Source organism: Mus caroli, unplaced genomic scaffold, assembly GCF_978045245.1.
Source record: "Mus caroli unplaced genomic scaffold, Mus_caroli_1 scaffold_10, whole genome shotgun sequence".
Taxonomy (NCBI): domain Eukaryota; kingdom Metazoa; phylum Chordata; class Mammalia; order Rodentia; family Muridae; genus Mus; species Mus caroli.
In genome coordinates, this window is record NW_028227265.1 from 96407454 (window position 1) to 96426666 (window position 19213).

The 19213-nt window shown below is 45.4% G+C and overlaps 1 protein-coding gene across 1 annotated transcript in view; it reads right to left on the bottom strand.

Annotated features, from left to right (window-relative positions):
- The window catches only part of Gsr (glutathione-disulfide reductase), a 44055-nt gene that overhangs the window by 21335 nt on the left and 3507 nt on the right, over positions 1-19213 (bottom strand). The window contains exons 2-5 of the mRNA XM_021170345.2: positions 8192-8218; positions 7185-7273; positions 5692-5761; positions 3032-3179 (exon numbers count right to left, since the gene is read on the bottom strand). Coding sequence (XP_021026004.1) covers positions 3032-3179; positions 5692-5761; positions 7185-7273; positions 8192-8218 — 334 coding nt within the window. The remainder of the gene's footprint in view (positions 1-3031; positions 3180-5691; positions 5762-7184; positions 7274-8191; positions 8219-19213) is intronic.

Below are 19213 nucleotides of genomic sequence, written 5' to 3' on the forward strand. Positions count from 1 at the left end.
CATCTTTTTAGCCCTACCATTAGAGTTTTTAAAATATCACACATATATACTTGTTTTATATATACTATTACATATTTATTATTTATTATATATATTTTATTATTTGCCTGTATCTATGTGCACCATGTGCATGCAGTGCCCATGGAGGCCAGAAGGGGGCACTGGAGCCCCTGGAACCGGAGTTATGGAAGGTTGTAAGCTATTCTGTGGGTGCTAGAATCGGATCTCAGTTCTGCAGGGAGAGCACTGAGTGTTCTTTAACAGCTGGGCCATTGCTCCAGGCCCCCAACCGCATCAGATGTTTAATGGTTTTTTTTTTTTTTGCACTGCTGGAAACTGAACTGAGGCCTCACGCCTGCCTAAGCAAGCACTCTTATCGGCACAGAGAGATAACCCAGACCACCGCAGAAACCCAGACCACCGCAGGAACCCTCTGCATCCTTTTCTCCTTTTGGCGACATCCAACAGCACATTTTATTTTAATTACTTTACTCTTCAGAAGGGAAAGCATGTTTATGTAGCGTGCTGTAGAGGGCAGCCAGCACATGGGAACCACAGGCTCCTTGCCTGTGTTCTTTGGGGTACGGTTTAGTTTTAAAACAGGATCTCACTCTGCAGTCCAGGCTGGCCTCAAACTTAAGGCAATGCTCCTGCCTTAGTCTTCTGTAACGGTTAACCTTGATCATCAGCTCGCCGAATCGGGAACAACTAAGAGCAGTATCTCTGGCAGGTGCTTTCCAGAAGGAGTAACAGGGGAAGGGTGGTACATGTATGTAGGTAAACTGTCATTTGCTGTTTGCGCTGTAGAGAAGTGGACGCTGGAAGTGAGAAGACCTCCCTTGTCCCAGAGACTCAAGTGCTTATGTCTAGGGTCTCCCAAGACTCCCCGTCCTGGGTGAGGCTGAATCACTGCCTCTCTGACAAGAAAGGAGAACAGCTAAAGGTATTTACAACTCTGTGCATTGACAACAGCTAGACAACAAGCCTCTTCCAAGAGACTACTGCTTACTGTCTATCCCATAGCATAGAAATCCCTGCAGCAGGAAGAAGCCTAAAGCTCGGCCTGGGATCTCCCAACTTCTCCGCACAGCCAACTCCACAGGATGTTGTAAGTGCCTGAGGCGACAATGCTCTCCCAGTTACACCATTCTTAATGGTTTCTGCTAGGTGTTGCAGGCATCTGATCTGATGATGGTTTACTCTCTGTTGCTCCTATTTATCTGCTCTGTGCTATTTGTCTTTCTGCTTTTGCTTGCTGCATACTTAACAGATTCACTGTCTAGAAACTGAAGCGACACTTACCAGGTCGGAGGGGAGAGCAGCCCTTCTAGTGGTGGAGGCATAGGTTTTGCTCTCCCCTCCCCTCCCCTCCTTGCTGGTGAGTGCATCTACTATTGTTCTGCTGCTGTGCCACCACCACCCTTCACTGACCGGGGAACACAGCCATTTCAGTCCTCCAGCATGGGCAGAAGCCAGAGGCTCTCTAGGAATACCCTGGGACCTGCAGTGCCAGAATGGAGCTGCTGAGACATCCAGCCTTGTGGACTTAACAGCTACTGGGTGCTCAGCATCTCTGGCCTACAGACAACCTTGGGGGTGCCTGGTGCCTGGAAGGCCAGAAGGTGTTGGATCCACAGGCATGGCAGTTGCAGATAATTCTGAACCACCTTGGTGGTGGTGGAACCTGAACTTGGGTCCTTGGCAAGAGCAGCAAGTGTTCCTAACCACTGAGCTATCTCTTCAGGTTTAACCTTTTCTTTTTTACCCAGTAAACAATGACTACTGGAGTCTGGCTTCACAGGGCTATGACCACCCAGGATTCCCAAGTAAATATTACGGTACTTGAAAATGGTACCTTTGTATTTTTTTCCTCTCTAGCTTTGGGGGTTGTAAACCCTGCTTAAAATTCTAGAAAGAGAAGAATAGGGAAACAACAATAAACAAAAGAATGAATATAAGCTGGCATGGTGCCACAGGCCTATAATCCCAGTGGAGACTGAAGAACCAGGATTTAAGGTCATCGTTTATTACATAGTAACTTCAAAGTCAGCCTGAGTTACATGAGACTATCTCAAAAACAAAACAAACAGGGAAAGATCTATTTAAAGGCATAAATGCACACACCCAAAGTGCTCCTTAAACAAAGTTATCACAAGCTTTGAAGCCAGTCCCTGAGAATTAAAAAAAAAAAATGTATAAAGTGTGCCCACTGTTATGACTTTTGTTGTCAATATGAAAGAATGTAGAATAATACGGGAGATAGACAGGGCCTCTAGACATGTCTGTGAGGGATTAGCTGAATGGGAGATCCACCCACTGTGGGCAGTGCCATTCCCTAGCCAGGGATGTATGGAGAAAGGACTGGGCAAGCAAGCATGCACTCACTGCTCTGTTTCATTGCTATGTTGCGTTGTGCCCAGCTTCCTCAAGTTGCTACCGCTGTGACTTCCCTGCATGGTGGACTGCAATCTCAACTGCGACAAGGAATAAACCCCTTCTCCCTTAAGTCACTTTTGTCGACATTCTTTTAGCACAGCAATAAAAAAAAAATTAATAAAGTCACTATCCAAGACATATAATAGTATGTGGGAGAAAGAATGACTAATGGCTGAGAGTGATTACAGCAGTCTGTTCATGAGTCACCTCTAACATGCAGGCACATGGCCCACAGGACCACCTCTGAGATGCCTGGCTGCTTTAATCTTTTACATCTTGCTATGTAAGAAACAAAAACATGGACCGGGGAGAGCAATTTCTTAACAGGACTTCTCGCTCTTGAATAGTTACTGTCTGTCGAGTCTTAGAAAAAATAGCCTGCCTAACAGCACTCTGTGCCACACCAGGAGCAAAAGGTGACCGTTCTCCATGACTTCTCTTGCTGAGTCCTGGCTCACTCTTAATCATCACTTAGCTAAATGTAGTCTCCAGGGATCGTTTTTTTCTGACCTTTCGCAAGACAGAACCAGCGTAGGCAGATCCCATGATTTGGCTTGTAAACTCCCTGACCTCACCGGGCTTTTGGAAGACTCACCTGGGATCTGGCTCTCATGAGGAACTGTGGGCACACCTCCTGTGGCAATCAAGATGTGTGGAGCAGTAAACTTTTTCCCATTGACTTCCACCGTGGGCTGAGGACCATCTGCGAATGTTGCATAGCCGTGGATAATTTCTATGTGGGACTGCAGAAGGAACACGGACGTTAGCATATTCGTAAGACTCAAAAAGCCAACAAATGAAAACTGCCAAGTTGGGAGTAGCGGTACCTTCCTAAAATCCAGCCCTTGGGAGCAGGAGGCAGCAGGATCAGGTACTTAGGTTACCCCTGGCTACACAGCAAGTTCACTGGCAGTTTAAGCTAGAGGAAACCCCTGTTTCAAAAGACATCTATTCTGCGCAATACATTAGTTCCTAATTTCTTCACCATTCTTAGACCTCATGACTGGTAACGGATACTCGGGAGAGCTCACTGCCAGTCAGTCGGAAGTAAATGTCACGGAGAAATAATGGTGCTATCTTGGGTTAAAACCAAGTAAACAAAACCATGCCTGTCACTCCAAGGAAAAGGCAGTATTTTTGACTCCAAGGGTTGAAGGTGAAAGCCTTACTCACAAAAGACTAAAAAAATTGATATTCCAGAGAGGGAGAGGAACGAGGACAAGGGAGAAGCAAAGGTGAAGGAACATACTCTGGTCAAGAGAGAGATGCAGCCTTTGTTGGAGAGATGGCTCAGAGGTTAAGAGCACTGACTGCTCTCCCAGAGGTCCTGAGTTCAATTCCTAGCAACCACATGGTGGCTCACAACCATCTGTAATGGGATCCGATGCCTCCTTCTGGTGCGTCTGAAGGCAATGACAGTATATTCATACACATAACAACAAATAAATAAATCTTTGGTGGGAAGAAGGTTACAAAACCAAACAAAACAAAAAGCAAACCAGAAAACTACAGTGATGCTCTACTGTGGAAATGAACAGTAATGCTTGACTTGCTCTCAGTGGAACCCAGTACCAGGGGTCACCATGAGGGCAGCCAGCAAGCGTCAGCCAGCTGTGACCTATGTCCTGGCACAGAAAGGTGGACTGTGGAAAGCTAAAGGAGCCACGTAAGTATGTTCACACAAAGGAATGAGTCAACCTTTTTCAGCCTGTCTGGGGCTGAATTCTCTCCTCCCTCCCCATCTCCCTTCCAGGCCTGTTCCTGCAGGCACCTGGCTTAATTAACTGAATTTCACTTAATGCCAAACCCACCAGCACCCTGTTCTAACCCTTCTTAGGGGGCAGCGAGTTTGCCCTGGGAGAAAAAGGGCCAAGTGCTGTGAACACAGGTAACCGTTCGGAGAAAGATCTGCACCACCTGGGGACAGAGCACCAAAGTTTGTTTTGCTGTAGAACCCTACCAGCCATAACATTATCGCCACAGGATCAGTGCATGCTCCACATACAGTGAGACTAAGTTTTGTAAAATGCTCATTTCTCGATCATCTCCCAAGCTCCAACAACTTTCCTGTCTTTTCTTTCTTAAGATTTACCTATTTTTATGTGTATGTGTGTGTTGTTGCATGCATGCATGTGCATCACACATTTATACATGTATATATATTATACATGTGCAGTGCCTGCAGAGGTCAGAGAGAGCAGAGGAACCCGGGACAAGAACCACCATTGTCAGTCACTGTGCAGGTGCTGGGAATCGAACCTGCGTCCTCCAGAAAAGCAGCCAGTGCTCTTAACTGTGAGCCATCTCTTAGGTCCATCTTTTTCTTAAAATTTAGTCAGCCCCACTAAAAAAAATTCCAATAGGAGCTGGACATGGTGGTACAGGCCTTTAATCTCAGCTCTCAAGAGACAGAAGTAGGTAGATTTTTGTGAGTTCAAGGACAGCCAGGGATATCTATATTCTAAGACCTTATAAAGGGGAAGATTGCTGGAGAGATGGCTTAGTGGTTAAAAGGGCTTGCTGTTCTTCCAGAGGATCCAAATTTGGACTTTAGCACCTACGTCAGATGGCTCACAATTGCCTGTAATTTCAGGTCCAGGGCACCTGACATCTTCTTGGCCTTTATGGGCATCTACATGCACACTCTTGCGCACACACACACTCACACACACACATACGCACGCACACACACACATTACATACACTCATGTGTGCTCACACACACATGTACATAAGAATAAGTCTTTAATTTAAAAAAGGTTTCAGGAGAAGAAGGGAGAACAAAAATATTTACTGTAGGCAAATACACCTTTGTCTAATTTTCTTTTTTTTTTTTTTTTTGTCTAATTTTCTTGATAGGAATTTACTTACAAGATTACATTTCCGAGTCATTATGTGGACTGTAAGAAGCTGTTCTGATCAACACTGGATTTCTCAGCTTGTGCTCCTGGCTTTGCCAGCACCATTCTGTCAATCTGTCTCTCCTGGTTTTACTTTCTGATCTAACGGGAGGGACAGACCTACTCAAGATACACATGTGAGCTGAGACCTGGTCCACGGGCCCGGCATACACTCTCTATTTGTAGAAAAGAGACTGGTCTACTGGGTCAAAGGCCTACTCGATCAGTAAGGTCAGCTTCCAAATTATTTATAGAATTTATCAGACATATCCCGAGGCTACGCTTTTGTCTGGTCAGATCTGGTGGCTCCTCCAATGTCAAGTGACTCTCCAGGTTTGGAGGCCAGCACACACACCTTGGTTAAATTATTTTGATAGATGGTGTTCAGACGGCTCACATAGGCGTCCCTCTTCTGCTTGATGACACTGTAAAGAGACGAAAGGCAGTTCTCAGAAACAGCATTTTCTTTCTTCACCCAGTAGCCTGGGCACCAGCCTCCAGCACTCGTGTCAACTAAGAATGAAGTTTGCCACTGTCTGATGACTGTGTCATCCACTGTCCCATATCACCTGCTTCCCAGGTGCTGAGGTCCTGTTCCATCCTGGAGCATGCTCAGATGGCATCTGCAATATCTATGCCTCTTTCAGTGCAGAAAATGAGATGGGTCAGGGACATGGCTGAGTAGGTAAAGATACATGCTACAATTGGGTATGGTGGTGCATGCCTTTAATCCCAACACTTGGGAGGCAGAGGCAGGTGGATTTCTGAGTTTGAGGCCAGCCTGGTCTACAGAGTGAGTTCCAGGACAGCCAGGGCTACACAGAGAAACCCTGTCTCAAAAAAAAAAAAAAAAAAAAAAATTAAAAAATATAAAAAATAAAAATAAAAACTCTTTGGGAAATTGATGGCTCTATTAGTTACTGCCAATTAGAGAGTTACACACAGACTGTCATGTTACCCAGAACCTGGAAGAACTGAGAACACGGTCTCCAGCTCATGACCTGCACACCAGTATTCATGGTGGCATGATTCATGACAGCCACAAAGTGGAAACAACCCAAGGTGACCGCACAGGTGACTGGTACCGTGTACAAAAGGATACTATTCAGGAGTAAAGAGTGTGAGCTATGGTTGCCAACTACAGCCAGTCAAACCTTTAAAAAGTGACAGTAGCCAGCCAGGCACGTGCCCTTAATCCCAGCACTCAGGAGGCAGAGGCAGGTGGATCTCCAAGTCTGAGGTCAGCCTGATCTACAGAGTGAGTGAGTTCTAGGACAGCCAGGGCTACACAGATAGACCCTGATTCAAAAACAAACAAACACCAAACAAAAAAACAAAAACAAAACAAAAAAACCCAACCAAACCAAAAGCTGACAATAATCAATATAAATCAGGCATAAAAGGAGATTATATGATTCTACTAAGTATTCTAGCACAGGTCAGGTCAGCTTTACAGACAGCAGAACACGTTGTGTGGGCTGGTAGGGAAGTAGGGCATGAAGAGTTATTGTCTAATATTGTTCAGGATTATGGGAAAGTTCTAGAAACAGGAAAGTGGTACTGTCTGCACAGTAATTGTCTGTGCTGAAAGCCAAACTGTATTTGCAGTGATTAAAGTGGTCAATCTTATGTTGTGCGTAAATACAGGCACACATATGAAACGACACATATGGTACTGGGGACTGAACCCAGGCCTTTACACAATCCAGGCCAGAAATCTGAAGACCAAGCTACAGGCCCAGCCCTGTATGCATTGGGACACAGTAACCCTCACCTCTGAAAACATGGATGGCTAGGGGTCACAAACACCCATCCTGTAAATGGAACCCTGTAAGCGCCAATACTTACTGCCAACTGAATTTACCCTCACAGCTTTGAAAGCCATAATCCACGTGATCGTGCATGAATTCCGAGTGCACGGCTGTGTTCCACATTATCTATTAAAAAAAAGAATAAAAGGAATCACATTTGAGTACTGAAGAGAGACAGAAACTCCAAGTAAAATATTAACAGATAGAAACAAAAACAAAAACAAAGACTGGGGACTGGAGAGATGGCTCAGAGGTGAAGAGCGCCGACTGCTCTTCCAGAGGTCCTGAGTTCAATTCCCAGCAACCATCTGGTGGCTCACAACCATCTGTAATGGGATCCGATGCCCTCTTCTGGTGTGTCTGAAGACAGCAACAGTGTAGCCACATACATGAAATAAATCTTTAAAAACAACAACAACATCAAAACCCAAACAACTAAATACATTAAGATTCAGGACCTGACTAGATGGAATTTAGAGTGGATTCTGAAATATCAGGGAAATGGTGGGCTCCCATCAAGACATTACCCAGCCTACAAGTATGATAAAAAGTGGAATATTAACTGGCCTTGTGCTGGTTCCTTTAAAGTTTTTTTTTTTTTTTTTATCCTTGCTTATACTTTTTGTTTACTATCTTATGCTTCTGTTTTAAAATTTACATTTCGGGCTGGTGAGATGGCTCAGCAACTAAGAGTGCCGACTGCTCTTCCAAAGGTCCTGAGTTCAAATCCCAGCAACCACATGGTGGCTCACAACCATCCGTAACAAAATCTGATGTTCTCTTCTGGAGTGTCTGAAGACAGCTACAGTGTACTTACATATAATAAATAAATAAATACTTTTTAAAATTTTTACATTTCTATAAGCTTTGTCCATTTTCATTCAGCCCCAGGAACTGTGAGCTGTAATCTAAAATAAACTCTTTCCTCTTCAGGTCACAGTCACAGAAAGTGAACGGAGACAACTCCTAACTGGTATGTCGTTCTGATCGTGGTTTAGTAAATAGGAACAAGGAGTTTGGAGGGAAGGAGAAACTAGAAATTACCTTTTTGGGTACACATCCAACATTCACCTAGGGGGAAAAAATTAAAAAGACAAAGGTTAACAATAGTCCATTCGGACCGTGCAGAGACTGCCCCACCCAGGCATCCATCCCATAAACAACCACCAAACCCAGACACTACTGCATATACCAACAAGATTTTGCTGAAAGGACCCTGATATAGCTGTCTCCTGTGAGGCTATGCCAGTGTCTGGCAAATACAGAAGTGGATGCTCACAGTCAGCTATTGGATGGAGCACTGGGTCCCAGTGGAGGAGCTAGAGAAAGTACCCAAGGAGCTAAAGGGGTCTGCAACCCTATAGGTGGAACAACAATATGAACTAACCAGTACCCCCAGAGCTGTGTCTCTAGTTGTATATGTAGCAGAAGATGGCCTAGTCGGCCAGCAATGGGAGGAGAGGCCCTTGGTCTTTTGAAGATTCTATGCCCCAGTACAGGGGAATGCCAGGGCCAGGAAGTGAGAGTTGGGGAGCTCTGTGAACTCACTGAAGTACACAGGTACTTGACAGTCCCTTGACAAAGGGCCAGTGGGCACCTAGCTCATTCTCCCAGACCAAAGCTGAGAGAATCACCTTATTTACGAACACAAAACACAGCTTGGTCATTTCCCGGCACAAATTAAAACACAATTTTAAGACTGCATAAAAGCAGGGCGTGGTGGTGCACACCTTTAATCCCAGCACCCGGGAGGCAGAGGCAGGCGGATTTCTGAGTTCGAGGCCAGCCTGGTCTACAGAGTGAGTTCCAGGACATCCAGGGCTACACAGAGAAACCCTGTCTCGAAAAGCAAAAACAAAAAAACAAATCAAAACAAAACAAAAAGACTGCATTAAAAAAAGAAAAGAAAAGAAAGAAAATGCATTTGCAAAGCCTCAAGAGTAGAGTGTCTGAACCTCACCCGACTTGGCCACGCACCCCTGGTACCCCAGCCCTTGGGAGGTGGAAGCAAGAGGACCTGGAATTCAAGGATCCTTAGACACAGAGAAGCTAGCCTGGGCTACATGAGACCTCAACTCAAAAAAATATAAACCAAAACAAAGTCTGACCCTCACTGAATGAGTAACTGTTCTGTGTATACCAGCAGGAGAGCGAGCTGCTTGCGGAGGGAAACCAGACTGAGCTCAGCTTTTAAGGGCAAATGATAGGTCCCCAGGCTGTCTAGACTGGTCACCTGATGCACATTTCATGCAATACTCTTTAGCTGTCTAACTACCAAGTAGGAAGCAGTGATGTTATCTTGGCTGCTGTAAAAAGTTTTAAGACTTAAAAAAGAAGGATATCAACAGTGCATCCCTAAAACCAATTATTGTAGGACCAGTGAGATGGCTTAGTGGGTAAAGATGCTTGCAGCCAAGTTTGACTACCTGAGTTCGATACTCAGGCCCTACGGACATGATAGAACCAACCAGCACAAATGTGTCCTCTAACCTCCACACGCGTACATACCATGGCACCGGCATTTGCACACACGTGTACACACACAAACAAATGCAGTATTTTTTTAAAGACAAGTGTGTTCACAATACCAACTGTGAACTTCTGGTGCCACACATGGACAAACTGGTGATTAGTCAGTCATCAAAAAGCACAAAATTGTAAGGTGAGCGGTATGAAACTTGGGATGCTGAGTCACCATTGCTAACGAAATGGGAGAAAACCTGAGCAGATCCCATAAACTGAATTGGAAGGGTTAGGCGCAGTGGTACAAGGTTGCCATCTCAGCTTTGGGGAGCTAAGGCAGGAGGACTGGGAGTTCAAGGACAGCAGGGTCACATACAGAGTTCAAAGCTAGCTTGGGCAATACATTAGATCTTGTCTCAAAAAACAACAGGACTTAAGGGCTACTTTTGATGATGACACAGGTCTCACTACATAGCTGAGGCTAGCCAGACTCGCCTTGAACTCAGAAATCTGCCTGCCTCTCCCTCCTGTTAAGGTTACTTTTAAGCATTTAGCCCAAAGACATAATTCAGGCCCAGCACAGTGCTACACACCTGTAGCCAGCCTCAGGAGGTGGAAGCAGGATCATGCATTCAAAGCCATCCCTGGCTACCCAAACTTTGAGCTCAGCCCTAAACCACAACAACAATAAGTAAGCCAAGCCGGGCAGTGGTGGTGCACGCCTTTAATCCCAGTGCTTGGGAGGCAGAAGCAGGCGGATTTCTGAGTTCCCTTCTGAGGGAGGGTATGTTCCAAGACACCCAGATTATTCAACCTGTGGATAGGACACACCCTCTACAACGCTTTTACTTATACATTCTCACCTGTGATAAGTGTTCAACTTCTAAAGAAGAATCAGTAACAGCAATAACTGATAATAAAATAGAACAATAAAAATGATAACGTTGTGATAAAAGTTATGTGAACTGGACTTTCAAAACTCCCTCCTCATTGACCACAGGTGCAGTGCCTCTGCAGAAAACAGAGCAGGGGATGAGAGGGATGCTGGGTAATAAACAACACCATGAGACAAACAGAAAGTGGCATAACAAGAGTTACCCCACAGCCCGATTTGAAATGACACAGATGTGTCCATACAGGCGGTCATCTACCACTCTGAGGAGTCTGTTCAATAGTCAACTACACATGCAATGGCGGTCCCCTAAGACATTGCCAGGTGATACTGGAGCCCCACAGTCATCAGAACACATCCCATCCCTGAGCAGCTAAATGTCTATATGTGTGGGCATACCCTAGGCATGCATCGCCGTTCCCCAGAAAGGGAGAAAGCGGTCTTATTTTTGCTCTTTATGCTTTCTATAATGGCCCATTTTTCTCTTGTGTGAGTGTTTTATTTTGTTTCATATTTTGCTGTCTCTTGAGATGGGACTATGTGTATCCTATACTGGCCCTGAACTGCCTATCCCCCTGCCTCAGCTTTCCAAATGCTGAAATTACAGGTGGACACCAACATGCCCTGTTAGAATACAGTTGTTGGTTTTCAGTGTGGCTGGTTTATTGTGTGTGTGTGTGAATGTATGTGTATCTACAGTGGCCCAGAGAAGGTGTCTGGTGTTCTCCATTACCCACCCCTGGACTCCATTCATTTGAGGCAGTTTCCTTACTGAACCAAAGGTTCACATTTTCTTAGGTTAGAAGCTAACATGCCCCAGTGACCCTCCTGTCTTGGCAAAGGCTACCCAGCTTAATACCTGAGAGCTGAAGTCTCCCCCTCAAGAACTACTAACACTATCTGTCCAGGCCAGTTGTGTGTGTGTGTGTGTGTGTGCATGCATGCGTGCACGCGGCAGCATCAAGCATTGTGTTTTAATGCACATAAAACTTTCTAAACATAGTTGTATCGGGGCTTCCAGCTCTGCTGGTCACAGCTATGATGCATCTACTTGGTTTCCCACACATCACAAGAACACGGGCAAGTTCTTAGGATTCTTCCTCTGCATCTTTGTGTGTGGAGCCTGGACCACTCCTGTCTGGTTAAGGCCTTTGCCGTGACACGCTGGAGTCAAAGCCTGCCCAAGTCTCATTACCCCACCCCCCACGCCACCTCCCAGTGTTTGAAAGATGCTGTCTTTTTGTAAAATAATTTTCTCTTCCTCTCATTCTCCAGATTCTACCCGGAATATAGATAGCATCTGGAGTGCACCTAGTACATTGTTATTGTATATTGATATATCTGTATATACCATCAGTATATAGATAGCATCTGGAGTGCACCTAGTACATTGTTATTGTATATTGATATATCTGTATATACCATCAGTATATAGATAGCATCTGGAGTGCACCTAGTACATTGTTATTGTATATTGATATATCTGTATATACCATCAGTATATAGATAGCACCTGGAGTGCACCTAGTACATTGTTATTGTATATTGATATATCTGTATATACCATCAGTATATAGATAGCACCTGGAGTGCACCTAGTACATTGTTATTGTATATTGATATATCTGTATATACCATCAGTATATAGATAGCACCTGGAGTGCACCTAGTAAAGTTACATTGTAATGGTACTGCTCACTATTGTCCTGTACCCAGAGAGAGTTAAGGAATGAATGACACTTCTTTATACTCCCAAGCTACCAGGCTTTTGTTCGTTTATTTTCCTCTAGAAAGAGATAGGTAAGAGCACTGACTGCTCTTCCAAAGGTCCTGAGTTCAAATCCCAGCAACCACATGGTGGCTCGCAACCACCTGTAATAAGATCTGATGCCCTCTTCTGGCGCATCTGAAGACAGCTACTGTGTGTACTTACATATAATAAATAAATAAATAAATAAACAAACGATAGGTCACTACCTGTCTAGTTTTGATCTCAGACTTTTTTCTTCTTAACTTGGCATGTAAACTGATGGAACTCCTTAGGGAATTCACACACACACACACACACACACACACACACACACCATTATACTTTGCTTTCATTTATCCTCCCTCCATGCCCCACCTCCACTGTTTTCTCTCATCCCCACACCCTCCTCTTGGTGACTGTACTTAGATTTAAAAAATGAGGTTGTATTTTAAAATGATTCTAGATGGGTGGTGTGGCGCATGCCTTTAACCCCAACACTTGGGAGACAGGGGCAGGCGAATCTGAGTTTGAGGTCAGACTGGTCTACACAGTGAGACCCAGGACAGCCAGGGCTATAGAGAAACCCTGTTTTGAAAACTCAAAAATAAATAAATAAATAAATAAATAAATAAATAAATAAATAAATAAGAAAGACAGAAGCAAGAACACATGGAAATGAGAGAAGTGTGCAGAATTCAAGCCCAACAGCCGGGCGTGGTGGCGCACGCCTTTAATCCCAGCACTCGGGAGGCAGAGGCAGGTGGATTTCTGAGTTCGAGGCCAGCCTGGTCTACAGAGTGAGTTCCAGGACAGCCAGGGCTATACAGAGAAACCCTGTCTCAAAAAAAACAAAAAAAGAAAAACAAAAAAAAAAAAAAAGAATTCAAGCCCAGTAAAACCCAGAATCCTAGGTGGCAGTCTGAGCACAGTCTTCAGGGCCAACTCTGTTACAGTTGGAGCCAATTACGGCTGTCTACATGCACCTCCTCCGTCTGACCAAGCTGAGGCTCTGTCTGCAACTCCTCAACTCAGGTACCTGACAGTCACGGGGACAGAAGAATGAGGCACTCCTAAAGGAGGAGGGTGAGTGAGGCTTTTCAGATGCCAAGAGCAAGGGGAAACAGCTACCATCCTCTGGGGAGGAGGAGTCCAAGCCCGGCACCTTGGTGGGGTGTTTCACCCCAGACCCGCGTTCATGGGTTCACTGGGAGGGCAACGTGGGTCTCAAGTGCCTCGAAGTCACACCTCACTCTCTGCAGTCTGCAGTGTGAGTCACTGATGGTTCCATCCAGAACGCACTCTCGATGGAGCTGGAGCTCCAGAAGGGTGGAGATGATTTCAGGATGATAAGAAGGAAACATTCCCCAGTCCTCCTCTTCCTCCTCCTCCCATTCCTCCTCCTCCAGCTCCCTTGTAATCCCTGAAAGCAGCTTAGGCACCGGGAAGCTCGGAACCACTGGGACTCATTATGACTGCACATTGAGCAAGTCTGAAGCAACTTGGAGGGTATTTTAGGTGGTGTGAGCAGGGGGCTGATGCACACCTGTAACTCCAGCACCTGGGAGACACAGACAGGAAGAGGAGCAGGATTTCCAGGCCAGCCTGGGCTATATAAGTCCTAAAGCTTCCAAGAAAAGTCTGGAATATGTTTCCATTAAGGGTCAAGACGGCCAGACCTGCACTAATGGTTACTTTTAAGTGTCTATGTTAAGCAAGCAAGCAAACAAACACACCCTTAGACCTATACATTCATTTCCAGGAATCCACTATGCATCCCACTGTTCCAGGCACCGTGCAGGGAAATGCCCTACATAGATCTAATCCCAGACCTTGTGGAGTCTCCCAGGCTCACACAACAGACCACAAGGCTAGATGCAGAGAGTGACTCCATCTGCAGCCTTCCTGGGCCAGAGACCCTGCACTGCAGTGTCCCTGTGTGCTCTGTAGAGCCCGGAGACATAAGGGAGAGCCACCATCCTGAGCTAGCACGTGTCCTGCTTTGGCAGCTACAGAGAGCAGAGTTCCAGACACAGCTGCTAGTTTTGGAAATCAAGCCCCACTCCTTGAGTATGACAACAGACACCTCACTGACTTGGAAAGAATAAAATACAACCATCAAAGCTGGAGACACCGGGGCTAAGGAGCACTGTACATCCGACCACGCTCAGTCCTTTCTCCCGCCATTCCTTCTTCTCCCTTTTCTCGCTGATGTGTAAATTAGGTGTGGCAGCACAGGCTTTGAGCCCACCAGACACGTTGGCACCTGGCCCGCCTGTAATACTACCCAGTGGGAGGTGGAGGATGGAAGATCATAAGATAAACCAGCATCAACTGGCCAGCCTGGGCAACTGTCTGTCTCAAAAAAAGAGAAACATTTTAATGTAAAAATATTCTGAAGAGATGGCTCATAGCCACCAGTAACTGTGGTTCCTGGGATACCTGACACCTGGGATTACTGTAGGCACCTGCACTCATACATTTAAAAACGATAAAAATAAATACTTAAAATGTAAAACCCAGGCAACTCATTTTCAAGCCCCCCCCCCGCCCCCAGCTATAGGAAGCTACTTCTTTGCTTCTGAACAAACTTGCTTGTTTGCCCTTCAAAAACAGTATTGTTCCCAATCACAAAAAGAAGTCATTAGATAGGTACTCACTGATAAGTGGATATTAGCCCAGAAACTTAGAATACCCAAGATATAATTTGCAAAACACAAGAAAATCAAGAAGGAAGACCAACGTGTGGATACTTCATTCCTCCTTAGAATAGGGAAAATACCCATGAAAGGAATTAGAGAGACAAAGTTTGGAGCTAAGACGAAAGGATGCACTACCCAGAGACTACCCCACTCAGGGATCCATCCCATAATCAGCCACCAAACCCAGACACTATTGCATATGCCAGCAAGATTTTGCTGAAGGGACCCTGATATAGCTGTCTCTTGTGAGGCTATGCCAGTGCCTGGCAAATACAGAAGTGGATGCTCACAGTCAGCTATTGGATGGATCACAGAGTCCCCAATGGAGGAGCTAGAGAAAGTACCCAAGGAGCTGAAGGGGTCTGCAACCCTATAGGTGGAACAATATGAACTAACCAGTACCCCCCAGAGCTCGTGTCTCTAGATGCATATGTAGCAGAAGATGGCCTAGTCGGCCATCACTGGGAAGAGAAGCCCCTTGGTCTTGCAAACTTTATATGCCTCAGTACAGGGGAAGGCCAGGGCCAGGAAGTGGGAGTGGGTGGGTAGGGGAGCAGGGTGGGGGGAGGGTATAGGAGACTTTCGGGATAGCATTTGAAATGTAAATAAAGAAAATATCTAATAAAAAATTGAAAAACAAAATCATGAGGCTCAGCAGGAAACATCTTCATCTGCTGAGCCATTTTGCAGGCCTGGTCCTGTTTTTTGATGATCTCATTCCTAGATGCTGTCAGAAACCCTGGCTTACTGAATTCTCAACATCTAGGAAATTCCATATTAGAGGTGGCAAAATCATCTCAAATTAAAACAAAAAAACAAACAAACAAAAACTATTGTTTGGTTTTCATTTTTCAAGACAGGGTTTCTTTATATAGCCCTGGCTGTCCTGGAACTAGCACTGAAGACCAGGATGGCCTTCAACTTACAGAGATCCTCCTGCCTCTGCCTCCTGAGTGCTGGGATTAAAGGTATGAAAAAAAAAAAAGCCAATCAACAAGGCAAATGACCAAAGTTAAATAATATTTTATTACCAACTCCAGCAAGCCTCTCTCTTTACAACCACTTATTCAGTGAACAGTTAAGGGAACAGGTTGGTCTCATTTTATGAAGTCCTACATTCACAGAACAGATGAGGGCCGATGCTCTGTTTTTTAAGGGGAACCCATGAGAACTAAAGGAAGTGAACGTCCTTTAGACTGGGCTGTTTAGAAAGCTACATTGGGAAATTAAAAGTGCATGCTGTGGACAGTGCCCTCGCTATGATTAGCATGTTGCTAAATCACTGTTTGCTCACTGGGCGAGCCATAATCTAGGGAACAACCCTTTCCCAGGCCTGCCCTGTGGGTTTCTCCCGCAGCGACGTACAGCCCAGTTCCCAGTAAGTTAGAAACAAAGAAAGCTTTGCCAGTCACTCATGGCTTGCTGGCGAGATGTGCAGAATCCCACAAGAACTGGGCTCCACCTAATCCCAGAACCAGTACACGCAGCAAGCACTGGAGCTGGGGATCCTACAGAGCAAGGGAGCAGAAGTCAGAGGGTTCCCCCCTCACCTCCTCCAAGGTCTGCGTGGAGGGAGGATTGAAGCTCCCAGGGGCTCTGATTCAGCCTGCCTTTGGGTGAGTTTCACACTGGTTTGTACTTTTGAGAGTCTCTGAAAACTTAATTCAAAGATCACACTCAAAGTGTTTCTTCTGCCCTCAGGTATAACTGCACTGCCCTGGGCAATAGGGGGTTCCCTTTAATTCTGGGGGAAAAGAGATAATACAATACAATACTCTACCAACCACAGGTGGTTTTTGTTTACTTGGTTTTTGACTGGTTCCGAAAACTCTGGAGGAACTCCAATGGACGCACACTATTGGGTCTGAGAATGCCTTCCTCTGTGGCTCGATTTAGCAGCGGTTCTTGACGCTACAGTTTTCAGTCCAGTGCTGGGCAAGCCCACCTCCTACCTGGCTTCTTATCACCTTACTCACCATTGAAGTCTTAATGGAACAGATTCTATTTTTAAAAAAATAAAAAAGTGGGGGGGCTGGTGAGGTTGGGTCAGCGGTTGGGAGCACTGGCTGCTCTTCTGAAGGTCCTGAGTTCAAATCCCAGCAACCACATGGTGGCTCACAACCATCTGTACAGCTACAGTGTACTCATATACATAGAATAAATAAATAAATAAAGCATCAGAAAACTCAAATAAAATAAAAAGTGGAGCCAGAATGGAGGAAAATGAGTCATTCCAACACTGGAGAGGCTACGGCAGGAAGATGGCAAAATTGTAGCCAGCCTGGACCACAGAGTAAGAAAGACCCTGTCTCAAAACAAAACAAAAGGAGAAAATGATGCAAGGTTATCCCCAGCTACAGAGTTCAAGGTCAACTAGAAACATGTGAGACAAGGACAAACACAAACTTTTAATTTTTAAAAATCGCTAAGAAAGAAAACTTGAGCTTTTAGACACATACCAATCATGTTAGTCCAAGCAGACATAACAAAACACCAGACTGGAGAGTTTACCTGACCCATGTTTCTCAGTCTGGAGGCTGGGAAATCTGGCATCCAAGAGCTGACAACTGGGAAAGAAAGCCCTGGTCTTGGGGCTGGGAAGATGGCTGTTCTTCCAAAGGACCTGGGTTCAATTCCCAGCAACTACATGGCAGTTCACAACTGTCTGTAACTCCAATGCCAGGGGCTCTGACACCCTCAGACACAAAGACAGATATGCAGGCAAAACATCAATGCACATAAAGGTTAATTAATAAAATTAACAAAACAATAAACCCTGGTCTCCCTCATTGAAAAAGATGCTCACCGGCTCACTCACTCTCATATCTTCACCTAACCTCAGCATCTCCAAATAGCAGCACACTGGGGAGAGGGTACCAATATCAATGGGTCTTTCTACCCTATCACTGGAGTAAAGTCTTGGGGAAGGAGATGACCCAGAAGTAGGAAGAAAAAAAAAACTGGGCTGCTTTCTTCAGAAGTGCGCCACCATGAAACCCGAAGGCACGAACAGTTTGACAAAGCTCACTGCCGCCTTGGTCCAACCCTTCAGGGTTTCACTGGAGCCCTTTTCAAGCCTTCCTAGTCTTTATTCCAACAACAGCCCGGCACTGCATCTGACTCACCCACAAAAACGTGGGTGCCACTTTTGAAAATGACATCGGTACGGTTTTACTCCAGAAACCCTAAATCAGGCGCTCTGGGGTAAAGACTCGTGAGGGAGAGCCCTAGTTAAGAGTGTTAGGGCTTGGGCTGGAGAGGTGGCTCGGTGGTGAAGAGCACCCTGACTGCTCTTCCAGAGGTCCTGAGTTCAATTCCCAGCAACCACATGGTGGCTCACAACCATCTGTAATGGGATCCAATGCCCATTCTTCTGGTGTGTCTAACGGCTACAGTGTACTTATATACATAAAAATAAATAAATAACTAAATAAAAAGAAAAAAAAGAGTGCTATGGCTTGCTGTATGTTTTTGTTTCAGGGGTTCCCAGGGTCTCACGGATGTCAGGCAAGAGTGCTACTGCCAAGCTACCACCTCAGTTCTCCTGAGTTTAGAACAATAATACCTGGTTCCTAGGGGGGAGTGAGGCGGTTCCTCCCTTCTGTTGGGTGACAATGCTTAAAACCCTTAGTGACATCACAGATCACCTCGAGGGATGTAGTACTGAGGCCACGGTTCCAATGGCCAGCTCACAGGCTGCAGCACACTGACATGGGGGTTCCCAAGTGTGTTAGCTGACATTCTGCTCCTTAGGAGTCACTCAAAAGGATTAAACAAAATGGCGTTCCCTGACTTTCTATTAGGTTTTATGTGAAACAAAAAATAGAGAGGCCTAGGCAGTGTGCTAGAAGGCCGGGGGGTGGGGGGGTGGGGGGGTGGGGGTGTGTGTGTATGCAAAGGACGACCTGTTTGCCATTTTTCATTAAAATATGGCCTGTTCCGAAGGCTCGAGGTACAGCTCAGGAGCAGAGCACATACTTAGCATGTACAAGGTATGGGTTCAATTTCCTGCAATAAGAAGCACAATAAGGGGGCAGGTGAGATGGCTCAGTGGGTAAGAGCACTGACTGCTCTTCCAAAGATTGTGAGTTCAAATCCCAGCAACCACATAGTGGCTCACAACCACCCGTAGTGAGATCTGACACCCTTTTCTGGTGTGTCTGAAGACAGCTACAGTGTACTTAAATATAATAAGTAAATAAATCTTTAAAAAAAAAAAAGCAGCAGCAGCAGGATAAAATACCAGTCTGGGGCTGGCTCAG